The 20,812-nt window shown below is 46.7% G+C and overlaps 2 protein-coding genes across 7 annotated transcripts in view; one reads left to right on the top strand and one right to left on the bottom strand.

The window, feature by feature from the left end:
- Positions 1–20,812, top strand: part of HEATR4 (HEAT repeat containing 4) — a 52,852-nt gene that overhangs the window by 25,828 nt on the left and 6,212 nt on the right. For 2 of the 4 annotated variants that reach the window (XM_037984684.2, XM_037984683.2), the window contains 7 exons: positions 3,718–3,836; positions 6,003–6,183; positions 7,270–7,339; positions 8,071–8,260; positions 9,427–9,505; positions 11,414–11,573; positions 13,951–14,009. In XM_037984684.2, the coding sequence (XP_037840612.2) occupies positions 3,718–3,836; positions 6,003–6,183; positions 7,270–7,339; positions 8,071–8,260; positions 9,427–9,505; positions 11,414–11,573; positions 13,951–14,009 (858 nt within the window). Of the gene's footprint in view, positions 1–3,717; positions 3,837–6,002; positions 6,184–6,931; positions 7,053–7,269; positions 7,340–8,070; positions 8,261–9,426; positions 9,506–11,413; positions 11,574–13,950; positions 14,010–20,812 lie in introns of those variants that run through there. The other 2 variants (XM_037984685.2, XM_073011141.1) reach the window with 2 other exon arrangements.
- On the bottom strand, positions 1,005–19,580 carry RIOX1 (ribosomal oxygenase 1). 3 transcript variants are annotated; one of them, XM_073011143.1, is made up of 4 exons: positions 13,745–19,580; positions 12,770–12,946; positions 6,001–6,162; positions 1,005–1,314 (listed from the first exon to the last, which is right to left on the bottom strand). In XM_073011143.1, the coding sequence occupies exon 1, from the start codon at positions 16,058–16,060 to the stop codon at positions 14,132–14,134; it is 1,929 nt and encodes a 642-aa protein (XP_072867244.1). In that variant the 5' UTR covers positions 16,061–19,580; the 3' UTR covers positions 1,005–1,314; positions 6,001–6,162; positions 12,770–12,946; positions 13,745–14,131. The 3 variants fall into 3 exon arrangements, with proteins under 3 accessions (XP_072867244.1, XP_007985415.1, XP_037840616.1); XM_007987224.3 differs by lacking the exon at positions 1,005–1,314 and having other exon boundaries at positions 4,245–6,162; XM_037984688.2 differs by lacking the exon at positions 1,005–1,314 and having other exon boundaries at positions 4,245–6,162; positions 13,947–19,580.

The raw sequence follows: 20,812 nt of genomic DNA, 5'->3' as shown, positions 1-20,812 counted from the left end.
GGTCCACAAACTCCTGGTAACTGATCCACAATGAAATAGCACAAAAACTGACAGGAGATTAGAAATGTTTATAGTAGGCTGAGTGCGGTGACTCACATCTGTAATCCCAGCACTTGGGGAGGCCAAGGCGGGGGGATCACGAGGTCAGGAGCTTGAGACAAGCCTGACCAACATGGTAAAAACTCCATCTCTACTAAAAATACAAAAATTAGCTGGGTGTGGTGGTGGGCGCCTATAATCCCAGCTACTCGGGAGGCTGAGGCAGGAGAAATGCTTGAACCTAGGAGGCTGAGGTTGCAGTGAGCCAAGATCTCACCACTGCACTCTAGCCTGGGTGACAGAAGGAGACTCCATCTCAAAAAAAAAAAGAAAGAAAGAAAGAAAGAAACATTTATAGTAATTTGATATTGCCTCAATATCAACAGACTTTATCAGTCAATGGCGTATTTTCCTCCCCCTAAAATTGGTTCTTCATCAAAGATCATTCGAGAAGCACTGACTTAAACCACCCAAAAACCCATCTAAATGAGTGTCTGTGCTGGTTCTCTGAGTGTTTGGCACACACATATAACACATAGTCCCGGCTGGGCATGGTGGCTCACACCTGTAATCCCAGCACTTTGGGAGGCCAAGGCAGGTGGATCAGAGCTCAGGAGTTTGAGACCAGCCTGGCCAACACGGTGAAACCCCATCTCTACTAAAATACAAAAATTAGCTAGGTGTGGTGGCTGGCACCTGTAATCCTAACTACTTGGGAGGCTGAGGCACAAGAATTACTTGAACCTGGAAGGGAGAGGTTGCAGTGAACCGAGATCGCACCACTACACTCCAGCCTGGGTGGCAGTGCGAGAGTCTGTCTCAAAAAACAAACAAACAAACAAAAAACCATCATCCCAGCTTTCACAAAATTAACACTATGGTAGGAATACGACTAATATATACAGATGATTCAAGAACAAGCAATAAATATAAGGTACTCTTTTAAAACTTTTCGGAGAGAGAGATTAGTTTGGGTTAAATTTATTGTTTAAAGTTCTGGGAAGGGGTCTGGTGCAGTGGTTCATGCCTGTAATCCCAGCACCTTGGGAGGCTGAGGCGGGTGGATCACTTGAGACCAGGAGTTCGAAACCAGTCTGGTCATCATGGTGAAACCCTGTCTCTACTAAAAATACAAAAATTAGCTGGGCATGGTGGCACACGCCTGTAATCCCAGCTATTTGGGGAGGAGAATCGCTTGAACCTGGGAGACGGAGGTTTCAGTGAGCCAAGATCACGCTACCGCACTCCAGCCTGGGCGACAGAGTAAGACTCCATCTGAGAAAAAAAAAAAAAAAAAAAACCAACTGTCAGTGAAGATGGTGGGGGTCAGCTAGAACTGAAGAGGGAATTCCAGGCAACACTTCGTTTTTTCCATTATTTCCCAATCATCTTCAGGTGTCCAAATGGGCACTTTCCCTTCTTCCTATGTGCTACTTCATCTTTTCCTTATAACTTTGGGTATCTCCAGAATAGCCTAGAACATTGCCATTCCCATGATAAGTGAACACCCTCCACTCTGTAACCCTGACATTTTGATATGGGAAGCACAAAATCTGGCCACTCAATAATCACCTGAAAACGTTTTGGACTTGAGTTAGTTCTGTCTCAAGTGCTATAGCACCCTGCTGCTAAAGTTGTGGACCAGCAGTACAGGCATCACCTAGGAGCTTATTAGAAATGCAAAAATCGGCCGGGCACGGTGGCTCACACCTACAATCTCAGCACTTCAGGAGGCTGAGGAGGGCAGATCACCTGAGGTTGAGAGTTTGAGACCAGGCTGACTAACATGGAGAAAATCCGTCTCTACTAAAAAAAACACAAAATTAGGCTGGGCGCGGTGGCTCACGCCTGTAATCCCAGCACTTTGGGAGGCCGAGACGGGCAGATCACAAGGTCAGGAGATCGAGACCATCCTGGCCAACACAGTGAAACCCTGTCTCTACTAAAAATACAAAAAATTAGCTGGGCGTGGTGGCAGGTGCCTGTAGTCCCAGCTACTCGGGAGGCTGAGGCAGAATGGTGTGAACCCGGGAGGCGGAGGTTGCAGTGAGCTGAGATCGCGCCGCTGCACTCCAGCCTGGGCGACAGAGCGAGACTCCGTCTCAAAAAAAAAAATTAGCCAGGTGTGGTGGCACATGCCCATAATCCCAGCTACTCAGGAGGCTAAGACAGGAGAATCACTTGAACCCTGGAGTTGGAGGTTGCAGTGAGCCAAGATCGTGCCATTGCACTTCAGCCTAAGCAACAAGAGTGAGACTCCATCTCAAAAAAAAAAAAAAAAAAAAAAAAAAAAGAAATGCAAAAATCTCATCTTAGGCCAGCTCAATCCGAAACTGCATCTTAACAATATCACTTTAACAACATCCGATTCATTTGTACCTTCACCTCCTTGGCACTTGGCACTTAGAATTGTCAACTGAAAGTAAAAAGACATGCAGAGCTAGCAGGGGCTGTGGTAAAGATGATGAGGACTTCATGGCAGACTGCTGAAGCTAAGAAATGCAGTATGTCAGGCCGGGCGCAATGGCTCAAGCCTATAATCCCAGCACTTTGGGAGGCCGAGACAGGCGGATCACAAGGTCAGGAGATCAAGACCATCCTGGCTAACACGGTGAAACCCCGTCTCTACCAAAAAAATACAAAAAACTAGCCGGGCGAGGTGGCGGGCGCCTGTAGTCCCAGCTACTCAGGAGGCTGAGGCAGGAGAATGGCGTAAACCCGGGAGGCGGAGCTTGCAGTGAGCTGAGATCCGGCCACTGCACTCCAGCCTGGGCGATACAGCGAGACTCCGTCTCAAAAAAAAAAAAAAAAAAAAAAAGAAAGGCAGTATGTCTATAAGTCTTTTCACTCATTCAGTAAGCATGCAGTTTCTGACCACGTCTGGCGTGCTAGGCACTATGCTACCACTGGGGTGCAGGGATAAGTCTTCCCTTAGTAAATGTTATAAGTAGCTAGAACAGAAGCAGCTATGAGGTGTTGTGGGGATTTCCTATGCTTACAAGGGGCAAAGAAGACTTCACTAAGGAGATGTTTTTATTTTTTAAAATTTTTAATAAAAGATCAGTGTGATAGGAAGGGGATGCTTTTGAGCTAAATCGTAAAGGAAGAGTACAAAGACATCAAGTACCAGGTAGGAGTAGAGAAGGGAGATACTTCTAGCAGGGAGAACAGCATGGGCACGTTTACGCAATCATCGTGTAGTAATCTTTGCCCATTCTTCTCTGAGAGAAGTGCACTTATAGAGTGACCAACTATTCTGGTTTGTCCAGGCAATGGGACTTTCAGTACCAAAACCAGGAGAGTCCCAGGCAAACTGCAATGAGCTGGTCACCTCATCAAGTATGATTTTCAAATTTTAAGTCTCCCAGGTACAGATTATGTTTGCACTGATACTATATAGTTCAAAGGATGAGCTTGGGAGAGAGAGCTGGGTTTGAGTCCTGGTTCCAGCACTCACCAGGTTAACCTTGGACAAGTTGATCAAAGCCTCCATTCTGTCATCTGTAAATGGTAGCAATATCTGCCCCGCTGGATTCTTTGGGAGAGTAAGGGATGGGAAAAAACACTCACCACAATCCTTATTAGTACAGTGATGGGTAACAAAAGAAAAAACAGCACAACGCCAAGCACAAAATTAATGTTCAGTAAGTGATAGCTAACGATCATATCTACTTATAGGATATGAAACATAAGTTGATCCAGCTGATGTGGAATGACTGGAATAAGGAAGTGAGGCGAGCAGCTGCACAGGCGCTGGGGCAAATGAGCCTTGGGAAAGAGGTGCACGACATAATCAGGTAAGACCCAGTCAACATGAGGAGACGCTCTTCTAAATTCTTAGAAGTGTTTAGGAGGCAGGCCGGGCACGGTGGCTCCCAACACTTTGGGAAGCTGAGGATGGCAGATCACGAGGTCAGGAGATTGAGACCATCCTGGCTAACACAGTAAAACCCTGTCTTTACTAAAAATACAAAAAAATTAGCTGGGCGTGGTGGCACGCACCTGTTGTCACAGCTACTTGGGAGGCTGAGGCAGGAGAATCACTTCAACCAGGGAGGCGGAGGTTGCAGTGAGCAGAGATAGTGCCACTGCACTCCAGCCTGGTGACAGAGCAAGACTCTGTCTCAAAAAAAGAAAGAAAGGAAAAAGTGCTTAGGAGGCCTGGGATCCAGCCACCCAGCATTTGTTGAGCTCCTCTGTACAGACCCTGGACCAGGTCCCACTGTAAAAAATTAACAGTCCCTACAAACTAACAATGTGACTAGAGAAAGAATCATTGAGTGCCCAGTAGGCATGAGGCAATGGTTTGGGTGTTGGAGGGTGTTCGAAAGTATGATGCAATTCTGATGACCACATGCAAAATATACAAACACCTAATTAAAAATACCAAATCATTAAAAACTAGAACAAATGGCGTATACCATAACTGCTGGAGCAGAAAAATGGAATACTTAGTGTGGCTAGAGGTGTAAGGCCAAGTTTCATAGAGGGATTGCACAGGAGGGCCAGTCCAGTGGCACACATCTATAATCCCAACACTTTGAGACTCCAAAGCAGGAGGATCAATTGAGCCCAGGAATTCGAGACCAGCCTGGGCAACATAGCAAGACCTTGTCTCTACTAAAAATAAAAATAAAAAAAATTGGCTGGGCGCGGAGGCTCATGCCTGTAATCCCAGCACTTTGGGAGGCCGAAACGGGCGGATCATGAGCGCAGGAGATCGAGACCATCCTGGCTAACACGGTGAAACCCCGTCTCTACTAAAAATATAAAATGGCGTGGTGGTGGGCGCCTGAAGTCCCAGCTATTCAGGAGGCTGAGGCAGGAGAATGGCGTGAACCCAGGAGGCGGAGCTTGCAGTGAGCGGAGATCGTGCCACTGCACTCCAGCCTGGGCGACAGAGTGAGACTCCGTCTCAAAAATAATAATAAAAAATAAAAATAAAAATAAATTAGCCAATGTGGTGGTGTATGCCTGTAGTCCCAGCTACTTGGGAGGCTGAAGCAAGAGGATTGCCGGGGTCCAGGAAGTCCAAGGCTGTCATGAGCCATCATCATGCCACTGCATTCTAGCCTGGGCAACAGAGAAAGACCCTACCTCAAAAAAAAAAAAAAAAAGAGAAACTGCATAGGAGCCAGGCAGAGTGGGTAAGTGCCTATAATCCCAGCTACTCAGGCTGAGGCAGGAGAATCACTTGAGGTCAGGAGTTCAAGACCAGCCTGGGCAACATAGCAAGACTCCTTCTCTAAAAATAATTTAAGGCCGGGCACAGTGGCTCACACCTGTAATCGCAGCACTTCAGGAGGCTGAGACAGGAGGATCACGAGGTCAGGAGATTGAGACCACCCTGGCTAACCCCGTGAAAACTAAAGTGAAACCCCGTCTCTACTAAAAATACAAAAAAAATTAGCCGGGTGTGGTTGTGGGCGCCTGTAGTCCCAGTTACTCGGGAGGCTGAGGCAGGAGAATGGCGTGAACCCGGGAGGTGGAGCTTGCAGTGAGCCGAGATTGCACCACTGCACTCCAGCCTGGGAGCCAGAGCAAGACTCCATCTCCAAATAATAATAATAATAAAATAAATAAAAACAATTTAAACAAACAAAAAGACTACATAGGCATTCTAGGCTGGAAGCTAAATGCAGAAATAATCATGGCACACGTGAGGGCGAAGGAGAAGAGAACTTGACTGTGAAAAGAGGTGCAAGTTGACGTTTTCCTTTATTCAGTCATTCAATGTAACTGAAAGCCCTGCATTACCTAATTACCGAAGAGCTATGAATTAGGGATTCAAGTAAAGAAGACAATCGAGCTCTGTACCCAGTAAAACTTACCTCATGAGCATAAGGCTAAATGGGATTGACAGCCTACAGAACTCGGATTTTATCAGGAGGGCCTACATTGGGGTTGGGGGTTAGGTACTGAAAGTTTAAGGAAGCGAAAGAAAAGCAACTTGTGCCTTACAGGATCAAGCTGGGTCAAGGAAATTCCCAGGAACGTGTGGAAGCTCTCTCCCTGATAGGTGAGCTCAAGCTTATGACCGCCAAGCTTCTCCCAAGCTTCCTGCACTGCTTCTCTGATGACTTCACAGCAGTTCGGCGGGCAGCCTGTTTGGCAGCTGGTGCCCTGCAAATCCGCGACAAGATGGTGAGTCAGGGAAACATATTCTTATCGTACCTGATTGACCTGAAGAGGGCATTACCTTCCCTGGTTGTGCACAGTATGCTCAACATTCTGCAGGGACACAGAATGAGAGATCGGAATTGGGAAGGGGGTACATAAGCCACCTCAAACAGGACCATTTCAGGGGCGTCCAATCTTTTGGTTTCCCTGGGCCACACTGGAAGAATTGTCTTGGGCCACACATAAAGTACACTAACACTAATGATAGTTGATGAGCTTAAAAAAAAAAAAGGTCCATGCATAAATCTCATGTTTTAAGAAAGTTTACGAACTTGTGTTGGGTCACATTCAAGGTCGTTCCGGGCCACATATTGGACAAGCTTGGTTTAGCTCCCAGCCAGCCCAGACTTCAGTTCTAGAGCACACCCCTGAATCCTGTTCTCACCTCAGTTAACTAGCTTCTCATTACCTGGGTGCTGATGGGCTTTAGGATCAACTCTCATAAATGGAGTTATAATTCCGTTATTAGGGAAAAATCTATTTGAAGTGTTCAAGAGAAGCCATGTGGCCACAGATCTGTAGACTGAGAAAATCAATAGCAGATAATTCAGCTAATCTACTCACTATGCATACAGGTTGGTACTTTAGGCTCCAGCTCATTTGTCACCAGAATTGATAGGTCATTTTTCAATTATAGCTCCTTTTAGAGATAAATGGTGTCCTGTTTCTGATTCATTATTTTGCTTTGTTTTGTTTTTTTTGCTTTTTTGAGATGGAGTCTCACTCTGTCACCCAGGTTGGAGTACAGTGGCACGATCTCAGCTTACTACAACCTCCACCTCCCGGGTTCAAGCAATTCTCCTGCCTCAGCCTCCAAGTAGCTGGGATTACAGGTGTGTGACACCATGCCCGGCTAATTTTTATATTTTTAGTAGAAACAAGGTTTCACCACGTTGGCCAGGCTGGTCTCAAACTCCTGACCTCAAGTGATCCGCCCACCTTGGCATCCCAAAATGCTGGGATTACAGGTGTGCGCCACTGCACCCAGTTGCTTCTGGTTCATTCTTGCTCTGGTCCTCCCCACTTAACACTGCCTTTTATCCATCCCAGGTGCTTGAATGCCTCCTGAACCTGATGCAGAGAGATCCTTACTGGAAAATCAAGGCTTTTGCCATTCGAGGTATTATAGAAGTAGTGTCCCAAACTCTTAAACCTTAAATACCTTTCCCTATGCAAGTATAAATGATCCCCAGAAACTCTCTAATAAAGGGGTGAAGTGCAGGAGAGGTAATGATCTTAGCTTTTCAGAAGTTCCTTGTCTGAGAAGAGAAAGATAATTTTCTTCTTCAATTTTTAGTGAAAGATCCTGAGTCTAGGTATATGTCAATCTTAAGTTAAAGACAGGGCTGACAAGACAGTCCCAGCCAACAGAATTAAGGATAAGATCCAAGTATGTATCCACTGCTGGATGCATCTTGCTTTCCTTGGATATCTCAACTATTACGCTCTGTAAGTCTGATCAGTTTCAAGACTCCTACAGCCCTAAAACCCTGCCCCTTAATCAGCCTAGTTTCTTTTTAGAATCTTTGGCATTGCTTCTCTTTTTGACATAGATAAATAATTGTGCCTCCTTTCCCCATCACCCTGCTGGGACTAGGTGGATCTTCCATGTTATCTGTTCTATATTTCATCCCCAAAATAGACAAATATCCTAATGGGCAAGGATGGGATGGAACATCCCTCTTCTAGGAATTCTTTGGAGGTAATGTCCCACTCTAACCTATCCTTAAAATTATAATGGTGATTACCATCCAAAAGGGAAAGTACTGTTTGCAAAACTCAATTTATTTCTGGATGCTAGAATATAGTAAGCTCAGTCTTCAGGGACATGCTGCCCTCTCATCTCTGCAGCTTTGGGACAGATTGGGCAAGTAAGTCCCAAGCTGACGGATCTTCTGCTCTGGGCTATTCACTATGAAGAGTCACCAGGTGTACGGCTGGAAGCTTGCCGTAGCATCCTAGCCCTGAAACTTCAAGGGGACCGGGTCAGGGACACCTTCCTAGACGTGCTGCTCCTGGAGAACCACGATGCTGTTCTAAAGTAAGTACTAAACCTCTGGCTCCCACCATGACCTTATACGGCCAACTCTCACATCTTTGCTCATTGAATATATTCCTGACTTTCCAGGCTGCCTAATGGCAGTAAAAGCACAGTCTCACCTGCACATTCACCACTCACCCATGTAGGTAACAGAAAAACTGGCCTAAATTAGATTGAAAGTCAAACTTACGTAGTTCATGCATCTTTTCTCCCCACCAGGATGGTTTTAAGTTGTTCATACATTCAACTAACATTTATCAAGTGCCTATTGGGACAACAAGTTTTAGAGTAAAAAAGACCAGGGTTTGAATTCCAGCTCTGGCATGCAAGAGCTATGTGAGCCTGTGTAAGGTATTTAAACTCTGTGAGCCCATTTTTTTCAATCTATCAAATGCAGGTGATAGTCTACATTATAGAGTTGTGGTGACAAGTAATGAGATGACATGTTTAGCGCCTGTCATAAAGGTGTTCAGTAAATGGTACCTATTGGCACCTTTAAATATATTGTCTTGGCCAGATGCGGTGGCTCACATCTGTAATCCCAACACTTTGGGAGGCCGAGGCAGATGGATCACCTGAGGTCAGGAGTTTGAGACCAGCCTGGCCAACATTGCAAAACCCATCTCTACTAAAAATACAAAAATTAGACGGGCATGGCCAGGTGCGGTGGCTTACACCTGTAGCCCCAACACTTTGGGAGGCCAAGGTGGGTGGATCACCTGAGGTCAGGAGTTCTAGACCAGCCTGGTCAACATGGTAAAACCCCATCTCTACTAAAAATATAAAAATTAGCTGGGCATGGTAGTGCACACCTATAATCCCAGCTACTCAGGAGGCTGAGGCAGGAGAATCGTTTGAACCTGGGAGGCGGAGGTTGCAGTGAGCCGAGATCACGCCATTGCACTCCAGCTCTGGGCAACAGAGCAAGACTCCATCTCAGAAAAACAAAAAACAAACAAAAAAACCCACAAGTATATTGTCTCAAAAACTGTGTAGTATTCCTATAAGCTAAGCATTACACCATTTTTGCATATAAGGCTCAGAAAACTGCACAGTTAGGATTGGAACTTGGGATTCTTAACTGATTCCAAGTCCTATATTTTCTACTCCCATACTTCTTTAAAGGGCAGGGTAGAATAATCTAAGAAGTCCTTCTTATCTTTCAGGGAAGTGTACCAGACAATGAAGATACTCAACTTAGGAAATGAAGGAAACCAAGAAATGCTTCAGGAGATCAAGAACAGGGTAAATAAGTGTAAGCTCTGTTTTCAAGAGAAAATTCAGGGCTCTCAAGAGTTCCTCAGACCTTGTCCCCCTCAAATATGTACATACCCTTTTTCCCACCATAGAAATACTTTCAAAAACCCCAGACACAGATGCCACATCATTTGAAGATGCAAAGCACCTGTGCAAGATTGGGTTATAAGGTCCTACTAGTAAAGACAAAAACAAAACAAAAATCCTATTAGTCCTATCAAGTAGCGCTCAAAAATCAGTTTATTGTTATTGTTTCAGAAATACTATTTCCCTCCCTTCCTGTTTTCTCCCTATCATCCCCAAACCCAAGTTGTTTATTTTTCCTTTTTTGCAAATAGGCATAGAGAAGGAATAAGGGACAGGAGCTGGCCCCCTAGATTTTCTTTTTAATTTTTCTGAATTCCTAATCTGGGTTCTCTCACCAAAGAAAATCTCTAGCTAAAAGGATTAATATAATTTTTCCTTTTTTTTTTGGAGTGGGGGATAGTCTCGCTCTGTCGCCTAGGCTGGAGTGCAGTGGTGTGATCTTGGCTCACTGCAACCTCCACCTCCTGGGTTCAAGTGATTCTCATGCCTCAGTCACCAAAGTAGCTGGGATTATAGGCATGTGCCACCATGCCCAACTAATTTTTTTGTGTTTTTAGTGGAGACAAGGTTTTGCTGTGTTGGCCAGGCTGGTCTTGAACTCCTGGCCTCAAGTGATCCACCCGCCTCAGCCTCCCAAAGTGCTTACAGGCATGAGCCATTACGCCTGGCCTGGATTGTTTTAATTTTTCAAAACTGTTAGATGAGATGAAGGAATAGAGGAGAAAGGACTTTGAAAAGGTAATTCAAGAAACCAACTTCACACCAAGCAAACATCTTTTTTTTTTTTTTTTTTTTTTGAGACGGAATCTTGCTCTGTCCCCCAGGCTGGAGTGCAGTGGCCGGATCTCAGCTCACTGCAAGCTCCGCCTCCCGGGTTCAGGCCATTCTCCTGCCTTAGCCTCCCGAGTAGCTGGGACTACAGGCACCAGCCACCTCGCCCGGCTACTTTTTTTGTATTTTTTAGTACAGACGGGGTTTCACCGTCTTAGCAAAGATGGTCTTGATCACCTGACCTCGTGATCCGCCCGTCTCAGCCTCCCAAAGTGCTAGGATTACAGGCTTGAGCCACCGCACCCGGCCTCAAGCAAACATTTCTTAGCAGGTTCCTTTCATCATGCCCAAAAAGCTGAAGTAAAATTTTTTTTTTTTTGAGACGGAGTCTCGCTCTGTCGCCCAGCCTGGAGTGCAGTGGCCGGATCTCAGCTCACTGCAAGCTCCGCCTCCCGGGTTTACGCCATTCTCCTGCCTCAGCCTCCCGAGTAGCTGGGACTATAGGCGCCAGCCACCTCGCCCGGCTAGTTTTTTGTATTTTTTAGTAGAGACGGAGTTTCACTGTGTTAGCCAGGATGGTCTCAATCTCCTGACCTCGTGATCCGCCCGTTTCGGCCTCCCAAAGTGCTGGGATTACAGGCTTGAGCCACCGCGCCCGGCCCTAAAGTAAAATTTTCATGAACAGGTATAAAAAATCTCCAACCAATATCATAAGAGAACAATGTTCTCAGGCATTTATGTACCACCTACTACTGATAAACATATGCAATTAGTTACTTCTTTTTTTTCTAGAGACAGGGTCTCACTTTGTTGCCCAGGCTGGAGTGCAGTGGCATGATCACAGCTCACTGTAGCCTTGAACTGTTGAGCTCAAGTGATCCTCCCTCCTCAGCCTCCCACAATTATTTTATTAATTTTTTTTGTTCTTTGAAAATTTGCTGCCTAGTACAGGTGTTTTGTTTTGCATTATTTGTTCGTTTTTTGATAATTTGCTGCCGAGTACAGGTGTTTTGTTTTGCATTATTTGTTCTAATTTAGATTAAAACACTAAGCCAAAAGGACTTGCTGATACAGAAAATACTCAAGCTGGAGATAGTCATGGGAAAAGTGAGGGAGGAAGCAAAACGTGTTTACTTGAAACCCAAAGGAGAACAAGAACCACTAACACTCCAAACTTTACTCCAAGAAACTTTTCAGGGTAGGTTTCCTAGGGGTGAGTTCTATGCCTTGATTCCTTTAATAAGCCTCTTCCAGGATCTGGATATTTTGGGACTTAGTAGCAAGGCTTGGGGGAAGAAAGAGTCAGGAAAGGGTCCTTCCCTCTTGGCTACCATCCACTCAGTCTTTGTTATTTTTTTTTGTTCCCCAGGTTTTTATTCATATATTTTCTCCCTTTAAAAAAAAAAGTTATCTCTACTTGAACTGATTTAAAGAGGGACATATCAGAAAAACACGAGTCTTTATAAAACAATACTACCATGTATGTTTGATTAAGCACCCAAAAAAGCCTTATGAGCTTAACCTTAATAGTGGTAGTGGCTGGTGGTCGGGCATGGTGGTGCACACCTGAAATCCCAGTGCTTTGGGAGGCCACGATGGGAGGATCACCCCAGGCCAGGAGTTCAAAACCAGTCTGGGCGGCCGGGCGCGGTGGCTCAAGCCTGTAATCCCAGCACTTTGGGAGGCCGAGACGGGCGGATCACGAGGTCAGGAGATCGAGACCATCCTGGCTAACACGGTGAAACCCCGTCTCTACTGAAAAACAATACAAAAAAACTAGCCGGGCGAGGTGGCAGGCGCCTGTAGTCCCAGCTACTCGGGAGGCTGAGGCAGGAGAATGGCGTAAACCCGGGAGGCGGAGCTTGCAGTGAGCAGAGATCCGGCCATCGCACTCCAGCCTGGGTGACAGAGCAAGACTCCCTCTCAAAAAAAAAAAAAAAAAAAAAAAAAAAACCAGTCTGGGCAACATAGCAAGACCCCTCCATCTCTACAAAAATAAATAAATAAATAAATAAAAATTATCTGGGTGTGGTGGCACACACCGGAAGTCCTATCTACTAAGAAGGCTGAGGTGGGAGGATTGCTTGAGCCCAGGAGGTTGGGGCTGCAGTAACCCAAGATCTCACCACTGCACCCCAGCCTGGGCAACAGAGTGGGACCCTGTCTCAAACAAACAAAAAATAGTGCTTATCTCTGGAAAGTGGGGTTGGGGGGAGAACTATCATTTTTACTTAATGTATGTCTATGCTTTTGTAACTTTTTTAAAAAAACCTTATAAAGTTCTCAACTTTAAACAACAGAAAACTATCCATTATGGTGATAGACTCTTAGGAGTCCCAGACACAACCTAAATGATGAAGGTGCAGAAATCAAGCTGTATCAAAATATACTTACAAAATCTGTGTGTCCGAGCATAGCAGCAACCTCAGGTCACTCAGCCAGCTGCCTACCAGCTACCACCCCAAACCCAGGTCTTCTGGTTCCAAGTCCAGTGCTCTTTCTGGTACATCAGGCACTTTTCCACCAACCATGAGAATATTCACTTGTCAGATTTGGGGAAGTTTCTTCCAACTGCCAGAATAAAAATGAGAGTGGAAAGTAACTTGAACACCAGCCTTCCTTTATGGCCAGCTGGCTAAAAGTTGGTTGCCAAAGGTCCATGAAGGCACAACTAGGTGACATGCTGCCCTTATGACAGCAGTGCCAGCCATGGATGCAAGCAAACAGTGAGCAAAAACATACCATGCTCTTAAAACTGAACTAGCTAGTATGAAATAATTTTTCTATTAGAATTGGGTTGCATAATTAAATAGCATAAATTATCCCCAAAGTTAGTGAACTGGTCCCAATCAGATGAGATTTTTGAGATCGAGTCTCGCTCTGTTGCCCAGGCTGGAGTGCAGTGGCACGATCTCAGCTCACTGCAACTTCCGCCTCCCAGGTTCAAGCGATCCTCCTGCCTCAGTCCCCTAATAGCTGGGATTACAGGCACGTGCCACCATGCCTGGCTAATTTTTGTATTTTTACTAGAGATGGGGTTTTGCCATGTTGGCCAGGCTGGTCTCAAACTGCTGACCTCAGGTGATCCACCTGCCTTGGCCTCCCAAAGTGCTGGGATTACAGGTATGAGCACTGCACCCAGCCTGCGATTCTCTTCCTTAAGAGATTAACGTGCTCCTTTTACATTCTACAACCACCCCAAGTTGCTTTTCACTTCAGCCATTATAGATTTTCCCTATCTTCCTCCTGCTCCTGCATTTCTTCAAACCATCCCACATAATAATCTAGCCTTAGAAAAGGGAAACATTCTTTGGCACTTTAATAACTTTTCTAAGGTTCATACAAATTTAACAATAACAGGATACTGACCCCAACCCTCCCCCCAAACAATGAAAAAGAACTCAGATGAAAGATCCAAATTCCAAAAAAAATCTAATGTCGGTCTCAAGCAGAATGACATGGTCAGTGCCACCCAGTACACTGAAGCCTGAGGGTGATGAAGTTGGTGCTCTGAAATGATCACGGATCAAGGGTTTTTTTCCACCTCCAACTTCTCATTTTCCTTTTGTACCTAGATGAGATGGTTCTTCCTAGAAGACCTTCTGAGGTTTGCGACATTGAAGCAGTCATAAAGGTAAATGTGAGCACACTGATGGTTATCAAGGTAAGAACATGAGTTTCAAAAAAAGAAAAAAAAAAAAGTAGCAGTGGCAGGGGAGAATCACTACTGCCTTGTTTCCAGCAATCAGCAAGAAACTAATTTAGGGCTAGAGGCATCTTGGTGAGCAGCAGCCCCTTATCATACAACATGGTTGCCAAGGAAAGCTGGTCCTCCACACTGTCACAGGGCAGGTCCCCCACTCTCACAAACTCTGGGTAAGAACGAAGCAACAGTTCCATGGCATCAGCTTGCTGGGGGTATATTTCCAAGCATTTGGGTTCTTCCAGATGATACACACGGGAGTTTTCCACTGTGTAATAGAGAAACAAATGGCCCCCCTCACCCACCAGCCGAGCTATCCCATCCTGAAGCATGTGGACTTCTGTTTCTGTTGTCAACTGGGCCCCCACGTTTACAGGTTCTCCAGCCTCCCAGCGAATTGGAAGCCCATAAACACTTAGTGCCCTCTCCCTATCAGTCAAAACAGGGGGCAGAGAATCGTGGATGAAGTCTTTGGCCCGCTGGTCGGCCACAGCATCGACAGGAGCAAAGTGTCCCAGGCGGGCAACCAAGACCCGCACCTTCTCCATGAAAGCGGTTCTTCGCGGATCCTTAGAATCTGAATGCTGGGCCCCCATGTAATCCATGAAGTCTCGGGGCAGACCCCTCCGAAACTCCACATTTTCTTCCATTGCAGCCTGCACGGCCAGAGGCAGTATGGCCTCTAAGAAGTCACCCCAGGTATTGCGCTGGTACGTGGACAAGGTGAGGTGCAGAGAGTGGACTCCATCCTGGCATTCAGCTTGGTGAATGAAGCCCCGAGGAAAATACAGCAAATCTCCAGGTTCCAGCACGGTCTGCAGCACCGGCTCACCGAGGTCGTCCTGACTGAAGTTGGGGCTGGATGTCAGAGCCAGTTCCTCGGTTGGGACTCGGGGTCGGTATACACGCCAGAGTTTCCTACCTTCCAGCTGCAGCACGAAGGCCTCGATGTCGTCGTAGTGGGGGGCAAAGCCCTGCGAGTTAGGTGGCGTGAGGTAAACGTTGGAGCCTGCCATGCTTCCAAACTGCTCTTGAAGCACAGCCAAAAACTGCCACACAGTGGTAGAGAAAGCCTGCGGACAGAGGAGGCGCAGGGAGCAGCCGGCCTGGTACAGGGACCACGCGGCGGCGGGCAGCGCGCGGCCGGGTGGGTTCAGGGTCTCGCGTCGCCCGTTGATGTAGCGAGCGGCGTCCAAGTGCTGGCCGAATTGCACCTCCTCGTTGCGCAGCATCAAGTCCAGGTCGGCGGTAGAGAAAAGTCCCTGGTAGTAGGTGTGGTCCTGCCGCCGCACCAGCACTGCCTCCCGCTCCCATAGGCGCCGGTAGAAGTGATCTGGCGGCATGGGCGCGATGAGCCACTCAAAGAGGCGCGCCGCTCGCCGCCGGCTGCTGGGGATGCGGTTCAGCTCGGCCAAGACGCGCCGCAGCGGGGAGTCCCAAGCCGGCTCCCCACCCGTGTTATCCACCTGCGGCCCTGACGCCGTCGCAGAAGCCCCGGACGACTGGGCGGCCGCCAAGTGCTGCGCGGTGCACAGCAGGGCCGAAGTCTCCATCACCCGGGCCGGCGCGGCGGGCACCTCCACCAGGCCTGCGGGCGGCGCGGAAGCCGGCACCAGGCGTGCCGGCGGGGTCTGCAGGGAGCGCGCGGCGGGCGAGGCCTCCAGCAGCTCTGCGGGCCCCAGGTGGCCGTATGGCTCTCGCCGGGCTGCGTCCGAGACGGCCGCCACCGCCGCCCCACCGGGTAGCGTGTCCCCCAGGTCGTCGGCCGTCGACTCCACCCTCGAGTCCTCCGAGTCCTTGCTAGGCAGCGTCTGCGCCCTCAGCACCTGCGCCATGGTGGGTACAACACCTCTCCATTGCCTTCGTATCTTCCTGGGCCTCAAGGGCAGGGCCAGGACCGACCCGCTGTGTGGCTGAGACTTGCGCCGGCGCCTTGGCCGCCCGCGCCTCAACGGCCCTGCACTGGCCTGGAGCCCATCCATGGCGAGATCAGACTAGATCGTCTTCCCCGCCCGGCCGGGGCCGACGCTATAGAGGTTCCTGAATGCAGCGGCTGCGGTGCACTCTGGGAAGGGGGCGCGGCCTCCAGCCACCTAGGGGTTGGCCACGCCCACCATTCTTCTATTCGGTCCCTCCCGCTCTCTTTCTTTAAATGTTTGGCTTCAAACTATAGCGGCAAGAACCCTTGCCAAACAAACAAGGAATCTACACTCAGAGAGCAATTTAAAAATCAAGTTGCGGCCAAGCGCGGTGGTTCACGCCTGTAATCTTAGCACTTCCGGAGACCGAGGTGTGTGGATCTCCTGAGGACAGGAGTTCGAGACCAACCTGACCAATATGGTGGAACCCCGTCTCTACTAAAATTACAAGAATTGCTCAGGCGCGGTGGCTCACGCCTGTAATCCCAGCACTTTGGGAGGCCTAGGCGGGCGGATCACGAGCTCAGGAGATCGAGACCATCCTGGCTAACAAGGTGAAACTCCGTCTCTACTAAAAAAGAAAAATACAAAAAATTAGCCGGGCGTGGTGGTGGGCGCCTGTAGTCCCAGCTACTCGGGAGGCTGAGGCAGGAGAATGGCGTGAACCCAGGAGGCAGAGCTTGCAGTGAGCCAAGATGGCACCACTGCACTCCAGCCTGGGCGACAGAGCAAGACTCCACCTCAAAAAAAAAATAAAAAATAATAATAATAATTACAAAAATTAGCCAGGTGTGTTGGCTTGCACCTGTAGTCCCAGCTACTTGGGAGGCTGATACAGGAGAATTGCTTGAACCCGGGAGGTGGAGGTTGTAGTGAGCTGAGGTCACGCCACCACACTGCGTCTCAAAAAACAACAAGAAGCACAAAATCAAGTTACTAGAGACTCCCCAGGAGAAATGGCTACTTAACTGTTCTTTCCTTCTAGTCTTTGCATATTGCAGTGTTCCTTAGATGTCCTGATTTCTGAACAGGATGTTCCACCGGCAACTTCTCACCAAAAAGTGCAGAATTCTTGTTTTCAAGGAATGCCCCCAGGCAGTTTGAGTTCGGCATAAACTTCTGCTCTGCAGATGAATTCGCTGACTGAAGCCCTATCTAGGAGTTCCTCCACCTAACTTCTCTCCCTCCTTTCTCCAATACAAATTCTCAAATTCATTGTCCTCTCTCCGAAAAAGAAGTTATGTTTCCTCTACTTGCATTCTTGATATCTGCCCTTCCTGCCCCTCTGGGATTTTGTTTCTTTAGCTGCAACTTCTCTGGCTCTTAAATTCGAGTTCTTAAATCTGGGCCTCTAATTTAACAGGCAATGTGGTGGCATGAGGGTGTAATTTTTGAGAACATGGTCACTGTCTGTCATGCAACTAATTGCTTTGTACATAAAGATTCCTTGTCTTCATTTGAATCATTTAAGAAATAAAAGTGCTGGGTCAAAAAGTAAGATACTTTTTGTGATTATTAATAGGTTTTACCAAACTGCCTTCCAAGAGGGTTTACAATGTTTCAAGCAATGATAAGCATATTAGACTACAGTACATGGCCTCTAGGACCTTCCTCTGTTTGAGCTTTCAACACTCCCTCTTTCTGAGTTGCACGCCTATCCAAACACTTGCCAAGGCTTTTAGATTTTGCCCTTACCCATGTCTAACATCCACCCTTTTTTATTTCTCACATGGTCTATTAAACACACAGTTCTCAACTGGGGGTGATATTGCCTCCTGAGAGACATTTGGCAATGTCATATGGGGGGCGAGGGGTTGTCTAACATCTAGTAAATAGGCACTAGAGACACTGCTAAACATTCTACAATACTAAGGACGACCCTCCCACAACAAATAATTATCCGATGCAAAATGTCAGTAGTGTAGTGTTGAGACAGAAATCCTGGTTTATTACAAATAGCCTCCCAACTAGTCTCTTTACCTTTATTTTTTATTTTTTTTTATTTTTTTTGAGACAGGATCTTGCTGTGTGACCCAATCTTGGCTCAGCGCAACCTCTGCCTCCCAAGTTCAAGTGATTCTCCTGCCTCAGCCTCCCAGGTAGCTGGGATTATAAGCACCTGCTACCACCGAAGCTAATTTTTGTATTTTTAGTAGAGATGGGGTTTCACCATGTTGGTCAGGTTGGTCTCAAACTCCTGACCTCAGGTGATCCACCCATCTCGGCCTCCCAAAGTGCTGGGATTACAGGCATGAACTATGGCGCCTAGCCATCTCTTTACCGTTAATTGCTCCTGTATTAGCCATTCTCACATTGCTATAAAGAACTACCTGAGACTGAGTAATTTATAAAGAAAAGAGGTTTAATTGGCTCGCAGTTCCTCAGGCTGTACAGGAAGCATGGTTGGGGAGGCCTAAAGAAACTTAAAATCATGGTGGAAGGTGAAGGGGAAGCAAGCTCACGCCTGAAATCCGAGCATTTCAGGAGGCTGAGGTGGGTGGATCACGAGGTCAGGAGATTAAGACCATCCTGGCTAACATGGTAAAACCCCATCTCTACTAAAAATACAAAAAATTAGCCAAGCATGATGGCACACGCCTGTAGTCCCAGCTATTCTGGAGGCTGAGGCAGGAGAATTGCATGAACCCAGGAGGTGGAGGTCGCAGTGAGTCCAGATCGCGTCACTACACTCCAGCCTGGGTGACAGAGCGAGACTCCATCTCAAACAAAAACAAAACCAACCAGATCTTGTGAGAACTCAACCACCATCATTGAAAGCAGCAAGGGAGAAATCTGCCTCCATGATCCAATCACCTCCCACCGGGTCCCTCCCCCAACATTGGGGATTAGAAATCCCCACATGAGATTTGGGTGGGGACCCAGAGCCACACCATATCATCTCCCAGGCCAATTTATACCACAGATAGCTACAAGATTAATTTTCTCAAGTTGAGGCCCCAAGCTTGTCGTCACCCTACTCAAAATCTACCCATGTGCCCCACTGACTAATCCAAGTTCCTCAGCTAGGTACTGAAGTCACATAACGTTATAGCCTATCATCCCCAACCCCTATAAACTCTACTTCTACAAGATAGACTGTTTGCTGTTGCTTACCTATATCGTCCTTCATATGTTTTCTCAGGCTGTTTCCTCTGCATGCTGTCCTCCAATTATCTTTTGTCAAAACCCTAACTAAAGCCCATTTCACATTCCGTCTCCTCTCCAAAGGCCCTACCATCTCCTTCATCTCAAGAGAATTTTGACTCTTTCACATTAATTTAACACATTGTGCTGATAATTCGTGCTCTTGTCATATTCCTTCCTAAAATTCAAGGAAAAGACTTCCTTATGCCTTTTTCTATCCTGTCTTGCATTTAGCACACTGCCCTGGGATTACAAGCATGAGCCACCATGCCCTGCTAAAAATATAGACTTTGTTTGTGTGTTTGTTTTGAGATGTAGTCTTGCTCTGTCACCCAGACTGGAGTGCGGTGGTGCTACCTTGGCACACTGCAACCTCTGCCTCCCAGATTCAAGCAATTTTCCTGTCTCAGCCTCCCGAGTAGCTGGGATTATAGGCACCCCCTACCACACCTGACTAATTTTTATATTTTTAGTAGAGACGGGATTTCCCATGTTGGCCAGGCTGGTCTCAAACTCCTGACCCAGGTGATCTGCCCGCCTCAGCCTCCCAAAGAGATGGGATTACAGGTGTGAGCCACTGCGCCCAGCCAAAATACAGTATATTTTAAACAATAAACTTTCTCTAATTCATCTCATTTTTCTTGATTTTTAAGCTTTGCTTGCCTTACTCTTCTGTTTTTTGTTTTGAATCAATAGAATTCCCTTTAAAAAAATCAAAGGAACTTGACATTCTGAATATAGATGTTAATCATTGTTATTCAGAGAAACTGCTACAGAAAAGAAGAGCCAACAGTATGTTTAAGTATACATAGTATGATTTAAAGCCTATCAGGAAAGTACCCCAAATTATCTCTCCCATCAAAATTCATCTCATCATTAGATAGTTATTCTTGAATTAGTCATTGTCACTTTCACTTCATCTATATCTAAAATGTAAATATACTGGGAAGGGTGATATATACTAAATTATAAGTTCCTTTTTTTTTTTTTTTTTTCAAGACAGAGTCTCACTCTTGTCACCCAGGCTGGAGTGCAATGGCACGATCTCGGCTCTCTGCAATCTCCGCCTCCTGGGTTCAAGTGATTCTCCCGTCTCCTGTCTCCACCTCCCAAGTAGCTGGGATTACAGGTGCACGCCACCACGCCTGGTTAATTTTTGTATTTTCACTAGATGGGGTTTCGCCACGTTGGTCAAGCTGGTCTTGAACTCCTGAGCTCAGGCAAGCCACCCGCCTCAGTCTCCCAAAGTACTGGGATTACAGGTGTGAGCCACCGCACCTGGCCTCATAAATTCCTTTAAGTGTCTTTTCTTAAAGAAGGAAGGATAGCATGAGTTGTTGAAAGGGAGATGGTGAGAAAGAAATAAAAGGAAAGTAAAAGAAAGCAAATGTCTGAGGCAGTGGTTCTGAACCTGGGGCTATTTTGCACCCCCAGGGGTCATTTAGCAATATCTAGAGATATTTTTGGTTGTCCAACAGTGGGGATGCTACTAGCATCTAGGGATGCTGTAAAACATTCTACAATGTACAATGAAGCCCCATAACAAAGGACTATCTGGCCCCAAATGTCAATAAAAACTTTCAGATGGCAATTCATCAATACAAAATTTTGATATCCTTGACCCAGTAGTAATTCTACATCTAGAAATCTATCCTTAAAAAATATTCACTG

Source organism: Chlorocebus sabaeus, chromosome 24 (genome assembly GCF_047675955.1).
Source record: "Chlorocebus sabaeus isolate Y175 chromosome 24, mChlSab1.0.hap1, whole genome shotgun sequence".
In the NCBI taxonomy this organism is placed as follows: Eukaryota; Metazoa; Chordata; class Mammalia; order Primates; family Cercopithecidae; genus Chlorocebus; species Chlorocebus sabaeus.
The sequence above is the reverse complement of the archived record's forward strand: the minus strand, read 5'-3'. Positions and strand labels throughout refer to the sequence as shown.